General features: G+C 42.8%; 1 protein-coding gene across 1 annotated transcript; it reads right to left on the reverse strand.

Annotated features, from left to right (window-relative positions):
• Window positions 1-578: 578 nt before the first annotated feature.
• On the reverse strand, window positions 579-9,475 carry LOC311011995 (uncharacterized protein). The gene is made up of 9 exons (XM_084007254.1): window positions 9,327-9,475; window positions 9,153-9,230; window positions 8,896-8,955; window positions 8,638-8,697; window positions 8,380-8,439; window positions 8,122-8,181; window positions 7,864-7,923; window positions 7,560-7,665; window positions 579-1,140 (listed from the first exon to the last, which is right to left on the reverse strand). The coding sequence occupies exons 1-8, from the start codon at window positions 9,438-9,440 to the stop codon at window positions 7,660-7,662; spliced, it is 498 nt and encodes a 165-aa protein (XP_083863380.1). The 5' UTR covers window positions 9,441-9,475; the 3' UTR covers window positions 579-1,140; window positions 7,560-7,659.
• Between the last annotated feature and the right edge of the window lie 14,071 nt (window positions 9,476-23,546).

Raw genomic sequence — 23,546 nt, forward strand, 5'->3', positions numbered from 1 at the left:
TCTTTTGTTGTATCTTATCTGTGCAAAAAAAAAATAAACATGAAAATGTAGTAATACTCTGTATTTAAAAAAAAAGTTTTTTCCAAAAACAAGAAAGCAAAAGTGTAAGGTATGGATTACATGATGACTGCGTGTTTGTCTGCCCTAATGTAAGCTGCAAACGTCAGCATGTCCAGCTTTTGTAACTTTAGCCAGTGTTACTTCCAAGGCTGATGAGTGTGTCATTAACTAACTACATCAGATCAAGTTGGGTTTTTTTAAAACCCACTTTAGGTTTTAGTATTTCCTGTCACCACACACATTGATCTGTTCTCATCCTGAGACACGAAAGATGAGAACACACTGTTTGATGTAAGCTAAGCTCAACAAGGTTATGCAAGAACTGAATGGTCTTTTCTTACATTTATCTTTACGAGCACCAACTTCTTCTGCGCTGCAGTACAAGAACATGCTTCTTTACTTCTGAGTTTCCGACTAGTAAATGCCTGCTAGCGTAGCATTATGAAAGCTTTAATCTGATATGGCACTACCTAATGTGGAAGTGCCTGAAAACATAACAAATGAGGACACCTTACATTACATCAAGTAGTTTAATGCTTACATGGCAAACTCTTTAATCACACAACTGTTGATCACGTGAAGACTGGCATGTCCGTTAATGTGTGACGCCGTAGCAACAGTCACTAAGGGGAGGTGAGGCTCAGCAAATTTTTTTCTCATTTCCGTGTCTCTCTGTCTCCAGACCAGACACCCATGAGAGGGATGGACGGAGGGCTAGATATGGCAATGGATGGATTGATTATGACTGATATTGTCCTTATAAATAATAATTTATAGGCCTTACAAAGCACTTTTTGGATACTCAAAGACACTTTACATTAGATTAGATCAAGAGTGGAAAAGACACAAGATACCAAAATACAGAGATACAACATTAAGCGGTTTGACAGATCAGGTGAGTACAGGCAGTGGGATAAAGTTGTTGTACACTTTTTTTTTTTTTGAAGAGGTGGGTTTTGAGTTGAGTTTAAAAGAGTGGAGTGAGTCTGAGTTGCGAATGTTTGGAGGGAGGGAGTTCCAGATAAAAAACTTCTGAGAGTGACTAAGCCACATTAACACTGAACACCTTGAAACACTGCACTTCACTTGTAAATCATGTTGCTTGAAATGAAACTGCCAGATGCCGTCTTGTCGCCAATCTCCTCAGACAATTGTGATCTGTGCCGTCCAATTCTGTGGGCTGATTGCTTTCAAAAACAAGAGAGTTACAGAACAATTAAGTGAAACAACAATTGCAACATAGAGAAAAACATTTGCATCAACTGGCATCCACCTTTTTACTGAACAACTAAATTAAGATGCTGAAATTTCGGTCGTGACATGTTGTGCTTCTTGAAGATTTTCTTAGACAACAAATAAACTGAGAAATTAAACAAGTTCAGAACCCTGTAGCTGCCAATCTCCTTAGACAAACGTGATCCCTGCAGAGGACGTGGGCCTACGTGCTTTCAAAAACAAGAGAGTAACAGAACTATTAACTGAAACAACAATTGCAACATACAGAAAAACATTTTCATTAACTGGCATCCATCTTTTTACTGAGCAACTAAAATAAGATGCTGACATTTCTGTCGTGACATTTTGAGCTTCTTGTAGATTTTGTTACACAACAGATAAACTTAGAAATCAAACAGTTCAGTACCAGATTGTGCATGCTCCTGGCCTCCAAAACCATCTTCTCCCACTTAAATCTACAGCAGAAGATCCTCTCTTCACCTTTGGGAACATGAAGTTAAATTATGCACCTTGTTGTCATCGTGTTGAATGCATTTATACATTTATATAGCAGCAGTGCGTTTTCTTACCAGGTCAGTGGACTGCCCGTGATCGTCTGTTGCCAGATCGGCTGCATCGCTGAAGGCTCTGATGAGCAGGAAAGCCTGCAGACACATGAGGACCAGCAGCACACATTTGTCCATGACTGATTAACTGAAGAGTTTGAGACGTTTGTGAGACACACAGGTCTTTATACACTCACTGCTTCAGAGCTGCTTCCCAGGAAGTTACATCAGGATACGTCACTGTGTTAACATTAACTAGACGTTTCATTACAATGACATTGTCACAGACAATACAGGAACTATGCCTCAGACAATACAACACTGTAGTGCACAGACATTTTAATTGACTTTAGAGCAAAAACCCTGTATTTAAGTGAAACATTGCAAATGATAACAAATGAAAACATACAAGTACAGAAATGAGGATGATACCACAAAGCCACGTTAACTTGGCTGCTCCCAATGTGAAGGGTTTATTTGGAAAACCTTAAGCTGGAAAATAAGTATAATAGCAGGAGCACTTTAAAAATTATTTCGTTCTATGACCTGATGTTTCAACAACATAATCTGTTGAGATTAAGATTACTTTAAATCCACAATTCTGTTGGGGCAGTGGTTGGTAGGTAAAATATGGGTAAAAGCATGTCTTTAAAAAAAATCTAAGAGTTAGGCTGCATCCCATTTCCACCCCTTACCCTTACCACTCCCTTGTTTGTGCGTGTTCGTGTGAGGGGTAGGGGTGTCCCAATTCTCATTTGGGTTAAGGGCTAGGGTCAAGACGTAGGGCTACGTAGCCCTTGAAAGGGAGGGCTTTGAGGAATTTGCCGGCATCCACACGTGACCCGTCATCGAAGAGCTGATCGCTGCCTAGATTTTTTTAGGCAGCGGTGGCTCAACAAGTATACCTTAGGAATCGCACAAGTATTTTCAGCATTTTAATTGATAATATAATTATGGCAGTCATGTGTTATGATGATGATGACGCGAATGGTAATCGAGTCGTGTCTCATTTCTTAGGGCAGCGTTCTTACTCCTCGCGCCCTCAACTCTGTAGTATTGAGGGGTAAGGGGGTAGGGTTAGGGTGCAGGGGTGGAATTGGGATGCAGCCTAAGTCTTCTTTTTTGGGGTGTTTATAAAAACATTTTTTTTTTTAAATATTACAACATAATGAAAAGCAGGAATTGGTCAGTTCCAAAGCAACTTGTGTGAGAGTGATAGAGAGATGGCAGTAATATCTCTATATATGCATTTAGTCCTTTATATTGCATACTTTCTGTGATGCTTCCTCATTATTGTTCTATACCTAAAACCTAAAGTTGGTTTGTTTTAAATCACAACGTTAAATTTAACTTTCACAACGCAGTGGATGCAATTTGGCCCGTCTGAAGCATTATAACGGCTCGTTAAAACAAATGTTAAAATAAAGTTGTCTTTTTGAGTGTAACATTGGTTCGATTTTTTATAATTGGACGATTGTCAGATGAGTGGTAGCTGTTGGAATACAGCAGCGAGCTACATATTATAATGAATATCGTTGCAACACCAACTGCTTCTATAGAACAATAATGAGGAAGCATCACAGAAATTACACAATATAAAGAAGTAAATGCAAAAAGTATCAAACTTCTATCTCTTTATCGCTCTCACACACATTGTTTGCGGACTGACCAATTTGTGGTATCATCCTCGTTTCTGCATTGAAGATAAGGCGTGCTGCAGCGTTCTGGATACGCTGCAATGGTTTAATCGCAGAGGCCGGGAGTCCGGCCAGGAGAGAGTTATTGTATATTGGATATTGTAGAGGGCAAATCTGCAGGATCGGGCCACAGCACTGATGTTGGGGGTGCAGGATAGTTGGTCATCGAGGATTACAACCAGGTTCCTCGCAGATGAGGAAGGTAATACTGTGATGCCCTCGACAGTGACCGACAGGTCCATGCAAGGGCAGTCTTTCCCTGGGATGAAGAGGAGTTTGGTTTTATTCAGATTAAGCTTGAGGTGATGTGCAGTTGTCCAGACAGAGATGTCAGCCAGACAGTCCGAGATGCGAGTTGCAATGTGAGTGTCAGAGGACAGGGGAAAAGAGAGGAACAGCTGGGTGTCATCTGCGTAGCAATGGTAGGAGAATCCATGCGATGTGATAACGGAACCTAGTGATCTGGTGTATAGTGAGAACAGAAGCGGTCCTAATACTGAGCCTTGAGGGACACCCGTGTCCAGAGAACAGGGTTTGGACATAGAGCCATTCCATGTGACCTGAAAGGTGCGATTTGTCAGGTATGATGTAAACCAGGTGAGAGCAGAGTCGGTTATGCCAAGTTCAGCCAGAGTGGAGAGGAGGATTTGGTGGTTGACTGTGTCGAATGCAGCAGATAGGTCGAGGAGAATGAGAACGGAGGAGTTGGATGAGGCTCTGGCATCTCGCAGGGACTCGGTCACTGTGAGGAGGGCCGTCTCAGAGTCTGCAGGGAGGTATAGGCTGAGATGGTGTCCGCCTTCTTGACTGCAGACTGGCAGTTCCACAGCCCCCCTAGTACCTCAAGTTACTTACCGGTGGAGAATGGTGGGTAACAGAGATTGGATGGGTTACAGCCTCGAGTGAAGGGTCTTTGGTAAAACCTTCTCCAGTGTGATGTCCTGACTGGGATAAGACACATGGCTGCGAGGGGGGGGGGGGGGGGGGGGGGGGGTTGAGATGTTATGCCTACCTCAATGGATTACCTCGATGGACTCCCACAGATAGACTCCCTTATCTTTGTTCAGATGTCTTGACTCCCACAGATAGACTCCCTTGTCTTTGTTCAGATGTCTTGACTCCCACAGATAGACTTCCTTGTCTTTGTTCAGATGTCTTTGTTCTGATGGCCTGACGCTGTAGTGACAGCCTTTTAAGTGCTCAGTTTACCGCAAGTACTGACTGTGACCCCTCCTTCCAATCAAGTCTATTCACTACAGGTGAGCTGGCTGAAACAAGCTGATTGCTCACTTAGCATAGACAGCTTCACAAGAATTTCAACAACAAGCTATCAATACTAGACTAAATGTTACAACTAGCTTTACTCACACAATGCCTAAACCCAAATCTACAATTAGTTTCTGAATTACCAACAAGAGACAAAGCAACAGAGCTAACAGTTTTTTCAAGTAGGCTACTCATGATGATATTTGCGATTATCCCGATAATGGAAATTCATCACGATGGATTATGGAGTCCCATCCCTAGCACCCACCCTCTGGTTCAACCATAGGTAGGCCTAAACACTGTTACCTGTCACTACTTTCACCATTGTTTGCACTTTAACACTGTTATCTGAGAGACGCCGGCTGGCGGTCACCATGTTAGGAATCGTTGAGAGAAAAATGGAAATGGTAGCTTGCGCCTTTCACTTGTTCTCTCAGTTGCACTAACTGGCTGCCAGTTTGCATCTTAGTTTCACGGATGAAAACAATGATGGCGGCCCAACAGTCCACTGGCTACCTGCCTACATTGAATGAAGGCTAGGAGGACAGGCCTTCTAGAATACAATTGAAAAACTGGTGAGCGGCAAGTGCAAGCTAGATTTTTACTGCGCATGCGTTTTATTGCAATAACGTGCGGCGTAATATCTTCTCTTAGAACTCTCCTAGCAACCCGTAAAGGCGAACGTAAGTCCAATTGGCGTCTGACGAGCCCTGAAGGAAATATCTGGTTATTTAGCTTCTTAATGCTCCACTATGTTCACTAGCTAGTCGCTAACTGCGTCCACAACCTAGACTACCTCCAGGTGTGTAATTAGCATTCAAGCATATAAACTCTATCAACTGATGATGTAACACGCTGTGTTCACAACAACCGCTGCTCCAAAGTGTAAAAATAAATACAATTTAAAAAAAATAACCAACCAACTAAATGATCATGTGGCCAAAGCTACCCATCAGTGTGTAAAGTAATTTGAATCAGCTCCACTTACCAACAGCAACATAAAAGTTATGTTTACACATCAGTGCATCAATAATTATAATCAGTAATACAACGCAGGCTGCATTATTCTGAAGTGGGCCATTGTGCACAATGAGTATTTTTTAATTTAAAGTTTGAATGCAGGACTTTTACTTGTTACAGAATATCTTTACACCGTTGTGTTTAATTTTTACTTTATGATCTGAGCACTTCTTCCACTGCGGTTCAGCCTATGTATTTTTTTTTTGTAATGACTTTTAAGCCATCTGGGATCTTATTGTTAGCCAGCCTATCCTACTGTTGCTTCTACTTCTCTAGTTGTATGTGTGCAGATACACACCCATTCTCATCCATTGGTATGCATACTTGTAGCTTCATTCTGATGTCCTTGTAGGTCTTGTAGCTGATTAATAGATCTTTCATGCAAATATATTTCTCCCTCTGACCACCTTGCTCCTAATTGGTCATTGCTGTTTGTCTGAGTGATTTAAGTCATATTGTCATATTTCTTAGATTTTGTGTCACATGTAAATTGTACCTCTTCAATATCCAATTTTGTGAGTGTGATTATAGAATGATTTAGATTAGGGTTAGAGTTACCCACAAAATGAAAATACTTCTGAAACAAATTTATGAAATAAAAAACTAGCAGTGCTGTGTTAAAAAATCTGATTTAATCTGCAGCAGAAACTAATAATGGACAAAATTAGCATTTGCAGCAGAGGAAATTTTTTTTTTTTTAATTATTACAGTATAGTTTGATTATGGTAGCTGAACAGATGCACTCCTTGTGGACTTTCGTTTCAACCACATTACTTTCCAACAAAAACATAAAGTGAACTATATGCTGTAAAAAAATAAAATAAGTCAAAGCTGAGTGGCTCCATCTTGTGGTCACATTATGCAGCACTTAGAATATCAAGTAGATCTCATTAAATAGTAGACACTTGTAATAATGTGTTATCTCTAAAGACCTAATATTTTTGTATTCACACATTTATTTGCTTAAAGCAATAGTTGGATAAAAAGATTGAAACCACTTTCCAGTCTTAGGGCTACAGCCCGAAAAAGATTAGCTAAGCATAATAAACTGAACACAAGAGGAAACGGCTATCCTTACTCCTTTCTCACGTGACAAAATCCACCTACCAAAACCTCTAATGCTCACTAATTAACATATTATATCTTGTATCTTTTGTTGTATCTTATCTGTGCAAAAAAAAAATAAACATGAAAATGTAGTAATTCCAAAAACAAGAAAGCAAAAGTGTAAGGTATGGATTACATGATGACTGCGTGTTTGTCTGCCCTAATGTAAGCTGCAAACGTTAGCATGTCCAGCTTTTGTAACTTTAGCCAGCGTTACTTCCAAGGCTGATGAGCGTGTCATTAACTAACTACATCAGATCAAGTTGGGTTTTTTTTAAAACCCACTTTAGGTTTTAGTATTTCCTGTCACCACACACATTGATCTGTTCTCATCCTGAGACACGAAAGATGAGAACACACTGCTTGATGTAAGCTAAGCTCAACAAGGTTATGCAAGAACTGAATGGTCTTTTCTTACATTTATCTTTACGAGCACCAACTTCTTCTACGCTGCAATACAAGAACATGCTTCTTTACTTCTGAGTTTCCGACTAGTAAATGCCTGCTAGCGTAGCATTATGAAAGCTTCAATCTGATATGGCACTACCTAATGTGGAAGTGCCTGAAAACAGAACAAATGAGGACACCTTACATTACATCAAGTAGTTTAATGCTTACAGCACTGCACTTCACTTGTAAATAATGTTGCTTGAGATGAAACTGCCAGATGCCGTCTTGTCGCCAATCTCCTCAGACAATTGTGATCTGTGCCGTCCAATTCTGTGGGCTCAGCCCTTTCAAAAACAAGAGAGTAACAGAACTATTAACTGAAACAACAATTGCAACATACAGAAAAACATTTTCATCAACTGGCATCCACCTTTTTACTGAGCAACTAAATTAAGATGCTGACAATTCTGTCGTGACATTTTGAGCTTCTTGTAGATTTTGTTACACAACAGATAAACTCAGAAATTAAACAAGTTCAGTACCCTGTAGCTGCCAATCTCCTTAGACAAAGGTGATCTCCGCAGAGGAATTGGGACTAATTCCTTTCAAAAACAAGAGAGTAACAGAACTATTAACTGAAACAACAATTGCAACATACAGAAAAACATTTTCATCAACTGGCATCCACCTTTTTACTGAGCAACTAAATTAAGATGCTGACAATTCTGTCGTGACATTTTGAGCTTCTTGTAGATTTTGTTACACAACAGATAAACTCAGAAATTAAACAAGTTCAGTACCCTGTAGCTGCAAATCTCCTTAGACAAAGTTGGTCTCCCCAGAGGAAGTAGGACTACTTCCTTTCAAAAACAAGAGAGCAACAGAACTATTAACTGAAACAACAATTGCAACATACAGAAAAACATTTTCATCAACTGGCATCCACCTTTTTACTGAGCAACTAAATTAAGATGCTGACAATTCTGTTGTGACATTTTGAGCTTCTTGTAGATTTTGTTACACAACAGATACACTCAGAAATTAAACAAGTTCAGTACCCTGTAGCTGCCAATCTCCTTAGACAAAGTTGGTTTCTGCAGAGATGGTTGGGGTTCATCCTTTCAAAAACAAGAGAGTAACAGAACTATTAACTGAAACAACAATTGCAACATACAGAAAAACATTTTCATCAACTGGCATCCATCTTTTTACTGAGCAACTAAATTAAGATGCTGACAATTCTGTCGTGACATTTTGAGCTTCTTGTAGATTTTGTTACACAACAGATAAACTCAGAAATTAAACAAGTTCAGTACCCAGTAGCTGCCAATCTCCTTAGACAAAGTTGGTTTCTGCAGAGATGGTTGGGGTTCATCCTTTCAAAAACAAGAGAGTAACAGAACTATTAACTGAAACAACAATTGCAACATACAGAAAAACATTTTCATCAACTGGCATCCACCTTTTTACTGAGCAACTAAATTAAGATGCTGACAATTCTGTCGTGACATTTTGAGCTTCTTGTAGATTTTGTTACACAACAGATAAACTCAGAAATTAAACAAGTTCAGTACCCTGTTGCTGCCAATCTCCTTAGACAAAGTTGGTTTCTGCAGAGATGGTTGGGGTTCATCCTTTCAAAAACAAGAGAGTAACAGAACTATTAACTGAAACAACAATTGCAACATACAGAAAAACATTTTCATCAACTGGCATCCATCTTTTTACTGAGCAACTAAATTAAGATGCTGACAATTCTGTCGTGACATTTTGAGCTTCTTGTAGATTTTGTTACACAACAGATAAACTCAGAAATCGAACAGTTCAGTACCCCGAAGGCTGAGTATGCTCCTGGACTCCCATAGTATATTCTCCGACTTAAATCCACAGTAGAAGATCCTCTCTTCACCTTTGGGAACATGAAGTTAAATTATGCACCTTGTTCTCCTGTGTCGTTGTGTTGAATGCATTCATACATTTATATAGCGGCGGTGCGTTTTCTTACCAGGTCAGTGGACTGCCCGTGATCGTCTGCTGCCAGAGTGGCTGCGTCACAGAAGGCTCTGATGAGCAGGAAAGCCTGCAGACACATGAGGACCAGCAGCACACATTTGTCCATGACTGATGAACTGAAGAGTTTGAGACGTTTGTGAGACACACAGGTCTTTATATACTCAGCTGCTTCAGAGCTGCTTCCCAGGAAGTAACATCAGGATACGTCATTGTGTTACTATTAAGTAGACGTTTCATTACAATGACATTGTCACAGACAATACAGGAACTATGCCTCAGACAATACAACACTGTAGTGCACAGACATTTTAATTGATTTTAGAGCAAAAACCCTGTATTTAAGTAAAAAATTGCAAATGATAACAAATGAAAACATACCAATACAGAAATGAGGATGAAAGCCACGTTAACTTGACTGCTCACAATGTGAAGGGTTTATTTGGAAAACTTTAAGCTGGAAAATAAGTATAATAGCAGGAGCACTTTAAAATGATTTCCTTCTATGACCTGATGTTTCTACAACATAATCTGTTGAGATTAAGATTACTTTAAATCCGCAAATCTGTTGGGGCAGTGGTTGGTAGGTAAAAGATGGGTAAAAGCATATGTTTAAAAAAATCTAAGAGTTAGGCTGCATCCCATTTCCACCCCTTTCCCCTTACCCTTACCACTCCCCCTTGTTTGTGCGTGTTCATGTGAGGTGTAGGGGGTGTCCCAATTCTCATTTGGGTTAAGGGCTAGGGTCAAGACGTAGGGCTACGTAGCCCTTGAAAGGGAGGGCTTTGAGGAATTTGCCGGCATCCACACGTGACCCGTCATCGAAGAGCCGATCGCTGCCTACATTTTTTTAGGCAGCGGTGGCTCAGCAAGTATACCTAAGGAATCGCACAAGTATTTTCAGCATTTTAATTGATAATATAATGATGGCAGTCATGTGTTATGATACAATTAGGGCTGGGCGATATGGCCTTTTATTAATACCACAATATTTTTAGGCCACGTCATGATACACGATAAATATATCTCGATATTTTGCCTTAGCCTTGAATTAACACTTTGATGCATACAATCACACCAGTATGATGATTCTATATGTCTACATTAAAACATTCTTGTTCATACTGCATTAATATGCTAATTTTAAACTTTCATGCAAAAAAGGGGAAATCACAACTAAGTCAAAGTTAACAAAACTGTATTTATTAAACAGTTAGAGGCACAAACATAAATTTGTCATTTCAAACCAGAAAGTGTACGTTTTGTGCAAAATTGTCACAGACAACATTTCAAAGCAAGAAATTAGTGCACTTTTGTACATGTTGTAACTCACATGGCATTTCAAAACACAAAATGAACGTGCACTTTTTGTACATAATGCCACTACAATATTTTAAAACGAATAAAGGGCCTTTTGTACATTTCTCCGCGACGGTCGACAATTGCTTCTGCACAGCTGTTGATTCAGAGCTATTTTTTTTTAATTTTGTTTGTTTTCATCTCTCTACTCTGTTTAGATACACAAATATGATCGCTTTTGTCGATCGCGGTATTTTATTTTGAAAATTGACCGGATTGTCTCGTATTTCTTTGTGTAACTTCCTGCCAGAATTGACGCGATCGCTCGTGGCTCGCGCAACAAATAGACGCCGAAACGATCGCTGCACGGCGCGAGACGGCCGCGTAGGATCGCGGCGCTTCGCGTCTGATCTGAACTATCGGTTAACAAGGGCGCCTAAAGGAAGGCTCGGTTCAACGGCTATTTGCGGCGCTTCGGCGGCCGGTGTGAACATTTTTCACTGGCCCCACCAGTGAATTAATTCGTCCTCCTCCATGTGTTAGAGTGTGTGTGAGAAGCCTGGAGTTAAATGTCCGCGGCTAAAAGCAAATGTGTTACAACGATAGTCATTTTTTACATCGCACAGACTACAAGCCGCGATATATCGAGTATATTCGATATATCGCCCAGCCCTAGATACAATGTTTGTGTGTTTTTAAATTGTATTGCATACTTTTCAATCACTATCTAGCCGTAGCCGGTGCTAATGTTCCAGTGTTCCTTTCATATAGGTGGCTGTTATCGCTATTTGTCGAGCTGAGCTCCGATAACCCTTGACATGACATAACACGTCACGTTATGGTTTTAAGTGAAATCAGTGTGACAGACAGGCGTTCAACGATAACAGCCCAGGCAATCACATCACAACCTGAGGGGTATTCCATCAAACTCGCTAAGCGCAAAGCCGGGCTAATTTCGATAAGCCTCGCTACCTTTAGCGAGAGTTGCGTTCCATCAACGTGACTTAAGGCACTCTCCGCTAAGTAACCATGGGAATTTATCCGACCAAACTAGCCTGCTCCGGGGCAGGCTAACCATCAGGCTTACTTTAGCGGGGGTTTCAGAGAAGTCCGTCTGTTGGAAACAACTGTACCAGCAGAAGGTTCCGCCAAGCCTAGTCCTCGTGATTTCGTCACGTGAAAGACCAAAAATTACCAAAATTACATGTATGAAGTACAAACAGACTATATTTTCATCAAGCGTCTAAAAATACATGCTTGCAATTAAAAAATATGAATAAATCGTTTATTTTGTTTAACACCGACTGGCCATATCATTATCTAAAGCCTCCAGTTGGGTGAGTGGTGATGCACCTGCCCTTGAACGTGGGCATCCCAGGTTCACATCCCGGCGAGGACATCTCATGTGTGTTTTTTTCTTTTTTTTTGCCTGTATAATTGTCTTTAGATCAGAGAACTAGACCAACATTTTACATTAACTATGATAAATATGTCATACAATTTCCCCCGAACCCAAATATAACTTGCAAAAACATGATAGATATAAAGATGTTATTATTAATAGCATGTTTTAGATCCCAATGACAAAGGCATTGCTGCATGCAATTTTCAGGCACATAAATTCCTTTCAGGTGAAATGAATGGGTTCATTGAATGTAATCATTAAATTGTTGAGATAAATGAGTTGGTCAATGTAGATGCATTTACTAGGCCTATCTAAAAAAAAAAGAGAGAGAGAGAGAGAGAGTTCCGGCCAAAGAAAGAAAAAGAAACGACTATAGTCGGGAATTGAACCCTGGCCGGCCGCATGTAAAGCCGGCGCATTACCTCTACACTATCCTCACGTTAGAGAAATCGTAGTCAGTGTTATATTAGAACATGTTACTCTTAACGGTACTTCCGTATTAAATCGCTCGGCAATTCTTGCCCAAGCAGCCTCGCGATTTTTATTTATCACTACAGTATTCCCTTTTTTGGTTATGATGGGTTTATACTCCTCATACAGTTCCATCAATAATTTTTCTGCCATTTTCTCGATGATTCGACATTCCTGGTTCTGGTCTGGCTTCATATCCCGTGAACGTGCGTAACACACGACAACGTTAGCCTGGCTTGAATAAGCCTCAACAAGGCGCGGCTGAAATGCGTTAATGGAATGGGTTTAGCCGCAAGTGGAAGTTGGCGTTAGTTCTAACCAGGCTTAACCAGGTAAGCGCCGCTTTAATTAGCGAGTTTGGTGGAATACCCCTCTGAGATGACGGCATTTACGTTTGTTTATGTCTACACTTGTCGCTTCTGTTGACATAGCAGTCTGCTAGTGGCAAGCGATGATGACGCAAATGGTAATCAAGTGGTGTCTCATTTCTTAGGGCAACGTTCTTACCCCTCGCACCCTCAACTCTGTAGTATTGAGGGGCAAGGGGGTAGGGTTAGTGGGCAGGGGTGGAATTGGGATGCAGCCTAAGTCTTCTTTTTTGGGGTGTTTTAAAACTTTTTTTTTTTTACAACATAATGAAATGCAGGAATTGGTCAGTTCCAAAGCGTGTGTGAGAGCGATAGAGAGATGGCAGTAATATCTCTATATATGCATTTATTCCTTTATATTGCATACTTTCTGTGATGCTTCCTCATTATTGTTCTATACCTATAACCTAAAGTTGGTTTGTTTAAAATCACAACGTAAAATTTAACTTTCACTTTCACAACGCGGTGGGTGCAGTTTGGCCCGTCTGAAGCATTATAACGGCTTGTTAAAACAAAATCTTAAAATAAAGTAGATTTTTCATAATTGGATGATTGTCAGATGAGTGGTAGCTGTTGGAATACAGCAGCGAGCTACATATTATAATGAATATCGTTGCAACACCAACTGCTTCTATAGAACAATAATGAGGAAGCATCACAGAAATTTCACAATATAAAGAAGTAAATGCAAAATGTATCAAACTTCTATCTCGTTATCGCTCTCACACACATTGTTATGGAACTGACCAATTGGTGGTATCATCACCGTTTCTGCATGTTTTCATTTGTTATCATTCATGGGTTATACTGTCATTTGTATTTTTTTCACATTTATGTATCTTACCTAGATTAGTTATTTTAAGGCAAGGCAAGGCAACTTTATTTGTATAGCACATTTCATACACAAGGCAGACTCAAAGTGCTTCACATCACACAACAAAGTGAAAAAAAAAAAAAAAATAGAAGAATTAAAAGAAAATAAAGGCAAATTTAAAAATGCATTACAGAAAGAAAGGAGAATAAAAACATATTTGCAATAATTAAAAACAGTGCAGACATTAAAAGATTTAGCAGAAAGCTATGGTGAACATAAAAGTTTTCTAAGTGGTCAGAGTTGGGGCAAGTCTTACATCTTCAGGAAGTTTATTCCTGATGTCGTCACCCTGAGCAGTCGACCGTTGCTGAGCTCCCGCTGCTACTGAGCTATATGTCACTATTAACCTAATTTTAAAAAATTACAACCTTACAAAAACTTACTTAAAAGCATCCAGACAACACGCCGAACACAAAAAGCCTCCGAACCCGCGGTAAACATGTCTGCTGAGGAACCAGAACCGAACCAGGCCGCGGCAGCTAGCGAGGATGCTAACGTTACACCTGCTGTGGACAACGAAGCCCTCGCTGTGGAAATATCACAATATGTCGCTGAGAGAATATCAACGATGATGGATAAGAAGTTTGGAGATCTCTCAGCCACATTGGAAAATATTACTACACGACTGGAGTCCAACACAAAACGCATCACCGAAGCTGAGAGTCGCGTTTCGGACGTGGAGGACAACATGTCGGCCATGGAGTCCAGGCTGAAGGGACTGGAGACTAAAGTGTGCGCCCTGACTGAGAGGAGCATTGATATTGAGGGGCGCAGCCGCAGGGACAACATTTTAATCTTCAACCTCAAAGAAAACGCGGAGGGCCGACAGCCGGTTACGTTCTTTGAGAAATGGCTGCCCACACTGCTGAACCTGGAGACCAAGCGGGGCATCATTAAAATTGACCGTGCCCACAGGTCCCTCGGCCCGCCAAAGCCCAACCGGCCCCGCGCAGTGATTATCAAGTTGCACAACCCCAGGGATAAGATGAGGATCCTCGCCGCGGCCAGGGAGAAAGGACCGCTGACACATGAGGGACAGACCATATTCATCCGACAAGATCTGGCTAGTGGAGTCAAGGAAATGAGACGTGCGTTTAACGGAGTGTGCCAACGACTTATTGACATGAACATACGGTTTTCCATGCGCTTCCCCGCTACTCTGAGTTTCTCCCACGGAGGAAAAAGTCACTCTTTTCACTCACCGAAAGATGCGCTTGCCTACGTGGACGGACTGAGCTGAGCTAGAGGTGATGTAAAAATACGCGTGTTTTGCTCATTGCAGACATGGTCAGATCTTTCATAATTTGTGAGAAGGTGTGTTAGATAAACTTTGTGTGGTAAAGTTAATTCTTAGCTGTTTTTTTTTGTTTTGTTTTTTCCTCTCACATTATGCTGCAATTCACTACAATTAACGTTGATGGAGAGCTCAAGCTGGTTGCCAAAATATAACCATGTTAGTTTGTATGGTTGTGATCTTCTTAGCTCGTGGCGAGCGGGGGAGTGGAGAAGACTTTCTTTTTCTTTTCTCTTTTTTTTTCTCTCTCAGTGATGTTTTTGCTCGGTTTCACGTGCCCCGCTAGTTGTTCAACGGGCCACACTATTGGCCCATTCCGGGATAGTGGGTGGTGGGGGGGTCGGGGAGGGGGGGTGTTCTGGGGATTCTTTAACTGGGTGTTTGTTGGGATTTCATCGTTTGGGGATGAATGCTTTGTTCATGATGTTCCGTCATGTTTATTTACTTATGCCATCATATATCTGAAGCCTTCCATAAGATATTTCATGGAGCTGTCCATTTCTCAGCCTGTTTGTGGTAAAAACACTGAGCCCCTCTGCCCTGTCACAAAGCTCTCTGCTAGATTACTCAACATTTTACTTCTTATCTCTATTATGCTATGAGTGATCTCAAAATAGTTTCCCTTAAAGGGGACATATTATGCAAAACTGACTTTTTCCTTGCTTTAGTTTGTATATTTGCGTATCCGGGGTGTCTCCCGACCCCTTAAACATGAGTTTTGACAACTAAGTCAATATTTAGTAACTGGCAGAGTCAGGAATTTAGACTCTAAACGAGCCGTTTGGATTTTGACCGTATTGTGACGTCACAATCCGGTCTTTTGCATATTCTTGCATAGTCATTGCATTTTCATGGCATATCCCCGCCCACATTACGCCGGCTACCTGAACAAGGATCCGCCATTTTTTCTTACTCGCTTCACTTGTACTCGACAGCCTAACCGCCACCATGTACAAGCCGAAAGCCAAGCACTGCTGCTCTGTCATCGGATGCACGGGTCCTCATATGGGTCCACGGGGCCGCCTGGTGCCGGGGTCGTCTGGAGCTCGCCATGAGTCCGTCAGGCCCGAGAGTTCGGCCGGGGTTTTGAGCCTATAATCGGGGGGGGGGGTTACCGGCAGAGTTCCCGGTTCTCCGGTGCGGACTCTTGTGGCCCTGGGCGGGCCGGTGTTTTAGTGAGGACCACGGGCTTTTCACCATGGTCTGGGGGCATCAGGGCCGAGAGTTCGGCTGGGTTTTTGCGTCTATTAACCTGCGGGAATCCCCGCAACGCGTCCGAGGGTTTACGGGTCTATGGACGGAGCCGAAGTCCGGCTTCGCTGTGCGTAATTGTGTCGTGGCGCGGAGCTGGACCGGCCGGTGCTTAAGTGAGCTGCACGGGCTTTTCACACAGCCTTGGGGGCACAAGTGGCCCGAGTTCGGCCGTGTTCAGCTGTCTGTTTCCCGGCTGGTTTGCGTGCGGCGCGTCTTGGCGTTTCGCGTTCGATGGAGAGTCCGCCTGTGTGGACTCTTGTGGACCTGGGCGGGCCTGTGTGTTAGTGAGGACCGCGGGCTTTTCACCATGGTCTGGGGGCATCAGGGCCGAGAGTTCGGCTGGGTTCTTGTGTCTATTTACCTGCGGGAATCCCCGCGACGCGTCCGAGTGTTTTACGGGTCTACGGACGGAGCAGAAGTCCGGCTTCGCGGTGCGTCATTGTGGCGCGGCGCGGAGCTGGACCGGCCGGTGCTTGGGTGAGGTGCATGGGCTTTTCACACAGCCTTGTGGGCACAAGTGGCCCGAGTTCGGCCGTGTTCAGCTGTCTGTCTCCCGGCTGGTTTGCGTGCGGCGCGTCTTGGCGTTTCGCGTTCGACGGAGAGTCCGCCTGTGTGGACTCTTGTGGACCTGGGCGGGCCTGTGTGTTAGTGAGGACCGCGGGCTTTTCACCATGGTCTGGGGGCATCAGGGCCGAGAGTTCGGCTGGGCTCTTGTGTCTATTTACCTGCGGGAATCCCCGCGACGCGTCCGAGTGTTTTACGGGTCTACGGACGGAGCAGAAGTCCGGCTTCGAGGTGCGTCATTGTGGCGCGGCGCGGAGCTGGACCGGCCGGTGCTTGGGTGAGGTGCATGGGCTTTTCACACAGCCTTGTGGGCACAAGTGGCCCGAGTTCGGCCGTGTTCAGCTGTCTGTCTCCCGGCTGGTTTGCGTGCGGCGCGTCTTGGCGTTTCGCGTTCGACGGAGAGTCCGCCTGTGTGGACTCGCGTGGGGCTGGGCGGGCCGGTGTTTGACCGATGTCCGAGGGCTTTTCAGCAAGCTCTGACGGTGAGAGTCCCGACAGTTCGGCGTGGTTGAGGTCTCTATTTAACGTCTGGATTCCCCGCAACGCGTCCGAGGGTCTACGGGTGCGTAATTGTGGCTTGGCGCGGACCTGGACCGGCCGGAGCGTGACTGAGCTGCAAGGGCTTTTCGCCCGGGTCTGAGGGCACGGGTCCCGACATTCCGGCCCGGTTCGATTGCCTGTATACGGGCAGGATTCTCGGTGGCGAGTCCGGCAGCCATTTCTCCCCCGAATCAACCGTTGTTATGGTTACAAAATGGCGTCCTCACGTCTTACGCCCGGCAGGAAGAGGTGGGCGGTGCCAAGACCGTTTGGGCGGCGCACGCAGTAGCTCATTAGCATTTAGAGGGAAAGTCACTGAATCCGGCCGATGAAAGCAGGGCTGTGAAACTGGTATGTTGAGAACCCTGCTGTGCTCAATCCTTGGGTTTTTTCGACCAAAGCATGTTACTATCATTCCATTTAGACATCAAAGACCCATGTCAACAAGCAGAAATGAGCATAATATGTCTCCTTTAATGTTAAGGGGTTCAATAATGTCATTAAAAGGCAAAAGATCCTTGCTTTTCTGAAAAAGGAGAAAACACAAATAGCCTTACTGTCTGAAACTCACTTAAACGATTTGGAACATCTCAAATTAAGGAGGTCCTGGGTGGGCCAAGTGTTTTACTCATCCTACAACACAAACAGCAGAGGTGTAGCCAGTGTTTCCCCTAGAATTTTTTCCAGGCCCGGTGGTACCCACCGAAAAAACCCTAAACAGACGAGACGCGTGGGATGGTGTATTGGTGCAGTTGGATTAAGTCAGGTGGCACAGCAAGCAGTCTGCAATTCTGCAATTATTATATTTGCATTCAACATTTTTGTTCAACCAGAGTGTATTCAAGATCACAAGGAGAGAGTGACTTATTAAGGTGCTGGTTGATGGAAATGATCAGGGTCCAGAAAAATATGGCTGGAAAATGATGAGCATCACATTAATAGCTACAGATACTGTAAAACACTACAACGACATATGAGTGCATATATTGTCTTATTTTATCAAGTAAAATATAAGTTATAGGTTTACTCAACAGCAGTTAACTCAAAGTTCCACATCTTATCAAAAACAATCCTCCCCCCCCCCAGGCTATGGCCGGTTGTACATACGTCATCACGTCCTAATACTACACACACATGGCGTGATGTTTTTTTTAAGGAGCGCCGTCTCTGCTTATATTTCTCGACAACACTCGACCTGCATCAGCGCATGTGCGCACGAGCGGATCTGTGCGAGCAGACAGCGCGAGCGCAGCGGGTTTTGGACGGAGACACACAGCGGCATTTTTATTATGTAAAAATAAATAATAATGTAATGTAATAAAATAAATATTATGGACCCTATTGACCGGTTCCGCTCACACCACAAGTCTGAAGAGTGCAACAGCTTATCAAAATACAGTGTCAGCGTTCCGTGTTTTCAAAGTAGAAAGCGACAAGTACACGGAAGAAGAACGTAGCGGGAGCGCGCGTCTTGCGGAGCAAGTCTGCTGTGCTGCGCGGAGGCGCTCCTAATGTAAATGATTATTGATTTATGAATGAATTGATAGGTGGCTTATTTTTGGTATATTGATTTTTTTTTGGGCCTGGCGGCAGGTCTCCTTGGCCTGGCGAGCCGCCAGGCCTGTACAATGGTAGGGGAAACACTGTGTAGCCATATTGATCCACCGTAGTCTCCCGTTTACCTTAGAGAAAACCATAAAAGATGGTCGTTATATCCTTATCTCAGGCTATCTTTACGGGGAACAGATACTCATTGGCTGCATATATGGCCCAAATTCATACGACTCTGCCTTTTTCCCTAAGCTCTTATCTGAGGTCTCATCAGTATCGACCCCATATGTTGTATTAGGGGGCGACTTCAATTGTGTCCCTGACCCAAGCCTTGACCAGTCCCCACCTAAACCTAGCCCAATCCCTCGGAAGAGCCTCAGACTGAAAGAGTTCTGCCATGATTTAGAACTGTTTGACACTTGGAGAATGACTAATCCCAGGGAGAGAGATTTCACCTTTTTTTCCAATCCCCATCAGACATTTTCAAGAATCGATTTTTTCCTGTCATCCAGAGTGGTTTTGGATAGGATAAAGGAGTGCTCAATTGGCATATGCTCACTCTCTGACCACTCTCATGTAAATTTGAGCATTTGTCCTCCTTATACTGACCCCTCCTCTCGCCACTGGAGGATGAACCCCTCGCTACTGAGCAGTCCTCCATTCATTGATTATATTACCGAACAATGGAATGTTTTTATTGCTACTAATAAGACTCCCGATGTTAGTCCATCTCTGCTATGGGAAACGGCTAAAGCCTATCTTAGGGGGAGTATTATATCATATACCACAGCTCAGAAAAAGGCTGCTATGAAGGAACAATTTAGCTTAGAAAATACAATACAGCAGCTGGAGGTACAATTTAAAAGTGCATCCTCTAAATTTCTGTCTAAAAAATTGGAAGCAGCTCGTTCGGCCCTAAACCAACTGCTAACTAAAAAGGCTGAGTCAGCCATCTTTTTTGCAAAGCATAGGCTCTATGAGTCAGGGAACAAACCTGGCCGTCTTTTAGCAAGATTGGCAAGAGGTAGAACGGAGTCAAACACGATACCATCACTGCTGGATGACAATCAGGTTAGACACTACAAAACCAAAGACATCAATAAAATAATGAGGCAATTTTTATCAGAAGCTTTATTCATCTGAATGTGAGTTTTCTGAGGAGAGGAGGAAGGAGTTTCTCAATAAGGTGTCCCTCCCATCCCTGTCAGAGGAACAAAAAGAAAAATTAACGGCACCAGTGACTGAGAAGGAGGTCCGTGCAGCCATAGCATCCCTTAAGGGTGGAAAGGCACCAGGACCTGATGGGTTCTGTCCGGAGTTCTACAAGAAATTGACTCACCTGATAGCCGGACCACTTACTGACATGTATCTGGACTCCTTTGGGATTGGTCACCTCCCCCCAACGCTTAATCTAGCAAACATTACACTTATCCTTAAGAAAGATAAGCCCCCTGATATCTGCGGCTCATTTAGGCCCATTAGCCTTATTAATGTGGATAGTAAGTTGCTATCAAAATTGCTTGCAACAAGACTGGAAAAACTCTTGCCCTCTCTAATAAATATAGACCAAACCGGATTTATACAGAATAGGCTCTCCCTCACAAATGTGAGGAGACTGTTGAACATCATACAGTACTCAAGTAAAGAAAATCATAGAGGACTTGCTGTATCTTTAGACGCTGAAAAGGCGTTCGATAGGGTAGAGTGGGAATACTTATTCGACGCCCTTGGGAGGTTTGGGTTGGGGGGGGATTTTCTTAAATGGGTTAAGATACTCTACAACTCTCCACAGGCCTGTATTGTAACTAATGGCACGCAGTCGTCGCCTTTCCCACTGCGTAGGGGGACGAGACAGGGTTGCCCCCTATCCCCGTTGCTCTTTGCGCTAGCACTTGAGCCCCTAGCGGAGGCTATTAGACAACACAAAGACGTACATGGGATGACGATAGGAGGGACAACCCATAAAATTGCACTCTATGCTGATGACATCTTGTTGTTCCTGACAAAACCTGACATATCAATCCCAACTATTCTCTCAATTATCCAGGAGTTCAGCTCATTCTCAGGCTACAAGATCAACTATGGCAAATCAGAGGCTATGCCATTGGGCAGTCCGACTGACCTGGCTTCACTTGCTAACTGCCCCTTTAAATTGTCCCCCACAGGCTTCACCTACCTTGGGATAAAAGTCTCACCAGACCTGACTGAGCTATGGAAGCTTAACTTTTCTCCCATAGTAACTAAAATAAAGAAGGACCTGGATAGATGGCACGACCTCCCTATATCTTTTATGGGGCGCATTAAGTTTAATTAAAATGAACGTATTCCCCAGGTTATTATATCCCCTACAAATGTTACCCCTGTGGATCTCCAAGAATGTCGCTCTTGATATAGAGAGGGCATTTTCTAGATTCATATGGCATGGCAAGAGGCCGAGAAAGAAAATAAAAACATTACAGCTACCCTCTGACAAAGGAGGCCTAGGCCTGCCAAACATAATTCATTACAACTGGGCATGCCATGCTCGCTTCCTATGGGAATGGTTACATGCTCATCTTGAATCCAAGCCCTGTTTAGATTCGTGGCCCTCTTTGCCATCCTCGCTATGGAGCTTGGTCATGAGCGATAAGAAAAAGCTACATAGGGATATCAAGAATAATCCAATTATATACAACACTATTAGAGTGTGGCAGGAAATTTGTAAACATCTAGGCAGAGGGAGTTATGCCTCATTCCTGACCCCTCTTACGAGGAATCAGGATTTCCCCCCAGGTCTCCGTCCCAATATTTTTGACAGGTGGCACGGCAACGGGGTGCGTGTGATTGGAGACTTATATTACAATATGATACTAATGACTTTCCAACAATTGCAGTCCAAATTCAGTATCCCTAAAGAACATCACTATGGCTTTCTTCAGGTCAGGCATTACGTTGGATCTAAGACCCTACCCCCTCTTGACCCAGTCATGTATAGTGAGGTTGAGAGGTTCCTCATCTCCCGAAAAGGTCTCACCCGTTTTATTTCCTCCTTCTATGCTCTACTATATTCTCTTAGTACAGGCGATATCACAAGCATTGCACAGAAGTGGGAGAAAGATCTTGACACAGAGTATATTGAAGATGACTGGCAGGAGGCCATTAAAGTATTTAAATCTACCTTTACATGTAACAGACTGAGAGAGACACAATATAAAATACTACACCGTCTACACTTAACGCCATACATACTAAATAAGATGGACCGACAGATTTCACCTTTGTGTAATAAGTGTCATAGAGAGGTTGGAACATACTACCATTATTTCTGGCAATGTAAATTGATAAAAAGATTTTGGGGTACAATCTCGCAGGAACTGAGTGGTATTTTTCAAGTAAAGATGAGGAAGGACCCTGGCCTTTTCATCCTCGGCCTCCCCTCAAGGGAGGTGACTTTAACCCATTTGAAGTTCAAATTATGCGACAAATTATTATTATTGGCCAGAAAATGCATTTTAATTAACTGGATCACTGATAAACCACCTACTGTTACCCTATGGTATAGGGAAATATTCCGGGTCCTCCCCCATGAAAGACTTAGTGCAGTTGTGAAGGGTAATGAAAGGTCCTTTAATGAAATGTGGGCTCCTCTGCTTAACTACCTACCTGACGAATTGACTCAGCTAGTGAAGAGGGGCCAGTCTTCTTTACAATGGTCACGCCCACCTGAGATGAATCCTTAAGTGTCCTTGTTTGCAGTGTGGCATTTACACACTACCATATTGTTTTGTTTCTAATCTGTTTGATTTATCACTGCTTACTGCGTAGGATACTGATATGACTGTGACTACATTAATGGGTGAAATGTGTGTACACGGAGCAACATGGGGAGGGGCACCTATATGTGCTGTGAGGGTGTATGGGCGGCTGGCTGGAAGAATTGATGGATGGCAATACTGTATTTTATTTTATCTATTTCTGTAACTGACATGATGGCAAATTGTATGTTCTGTGTCTTTGTTGAAAAACAATAAAATTTGTTAAAAAAAAAAAAAAAAAGGAAGTTTATTCCAGCCATTTGTTGCATAGTGACTAAATGATGCTCTCCCATGATTGTTGTTTACTCTGGGAATCACTAACAGATTGGTCTCAGAAGATCTTAGTGGTCTAGAAGGCTTATGTAGTGGGAGCATATCAGTGATATACTTCGGTCCTAGACCATGTAGTGATTTATATGTGAGCAGGAGGATTTTGAAATCAATCCTCTGACATACAGGGAGCCAGTGTAAGGATTTAAGAATTGGTGTAATGTACTCACATTTTTTGGTCTTTGTAAGAACTCTAGCAGCAGCGTTCTGAACAAGCTGTAGCTGCCTGACAGTTTTTTTCGGAAGACCTGCAAGGAGACCATTACAGTAGTCTAGCCTACTAGTAATAAAGGCATACAAGTTTTTCTAAGTCTTGAGCTGACATGAGCCCTCTAAGTCTTGCTACATTTTTTAGGTGATAGTAGGCTGATTTTGTTACTGATTTAACGTGACTGTCGAAATGTAAATCAGAATCCATAATAACCCCAAGATTTCTGGCTTTGTTTGAGGTTTTCAGGGACAGAGAGTGAA

This window comes from Eutrigla gurnardus (genome assembly GCF_963514095.1).
Source record: "Eutrigla gurnardus genome assembly, chromosome: 4".
In the NCBI taxonomy this organism is placed as follows: domain Eukaryota; kingdom Metazoa; phylum Chordata; class Actinopteri; order Perciformes; family Triglidae; genus Eutrigla; species Eutrigla gurnardus.

What these genes read in the sequence shown, in the direction of transcription:
- LOC311011995 (XM_084007254.1), bottom strand. Translation starts at nt 9,440, where the DNA reads ATGGACAAATGTGTGCTGCTGGTCCTCATGTGTCTGCAGGCTTTCCTG. An exon ending in GAGCATACTCAGCCTTCGGG is followed by an intron (nt 8,956 to 9,152) that starts GTACTGAACTGT and finishes TGTTTTTGAAAG; the next exon opens with GATGAACCCCAACCATCTCT. An exon ending in AGGAGATTGGCAGCAACAGG is followed by an intron (nt 8,698 to 8,895) that starts GTACTGAACTTG and finishes TGTTTTTGAAAG; the next exon opens with GATGAACCCCAACCATCTCT.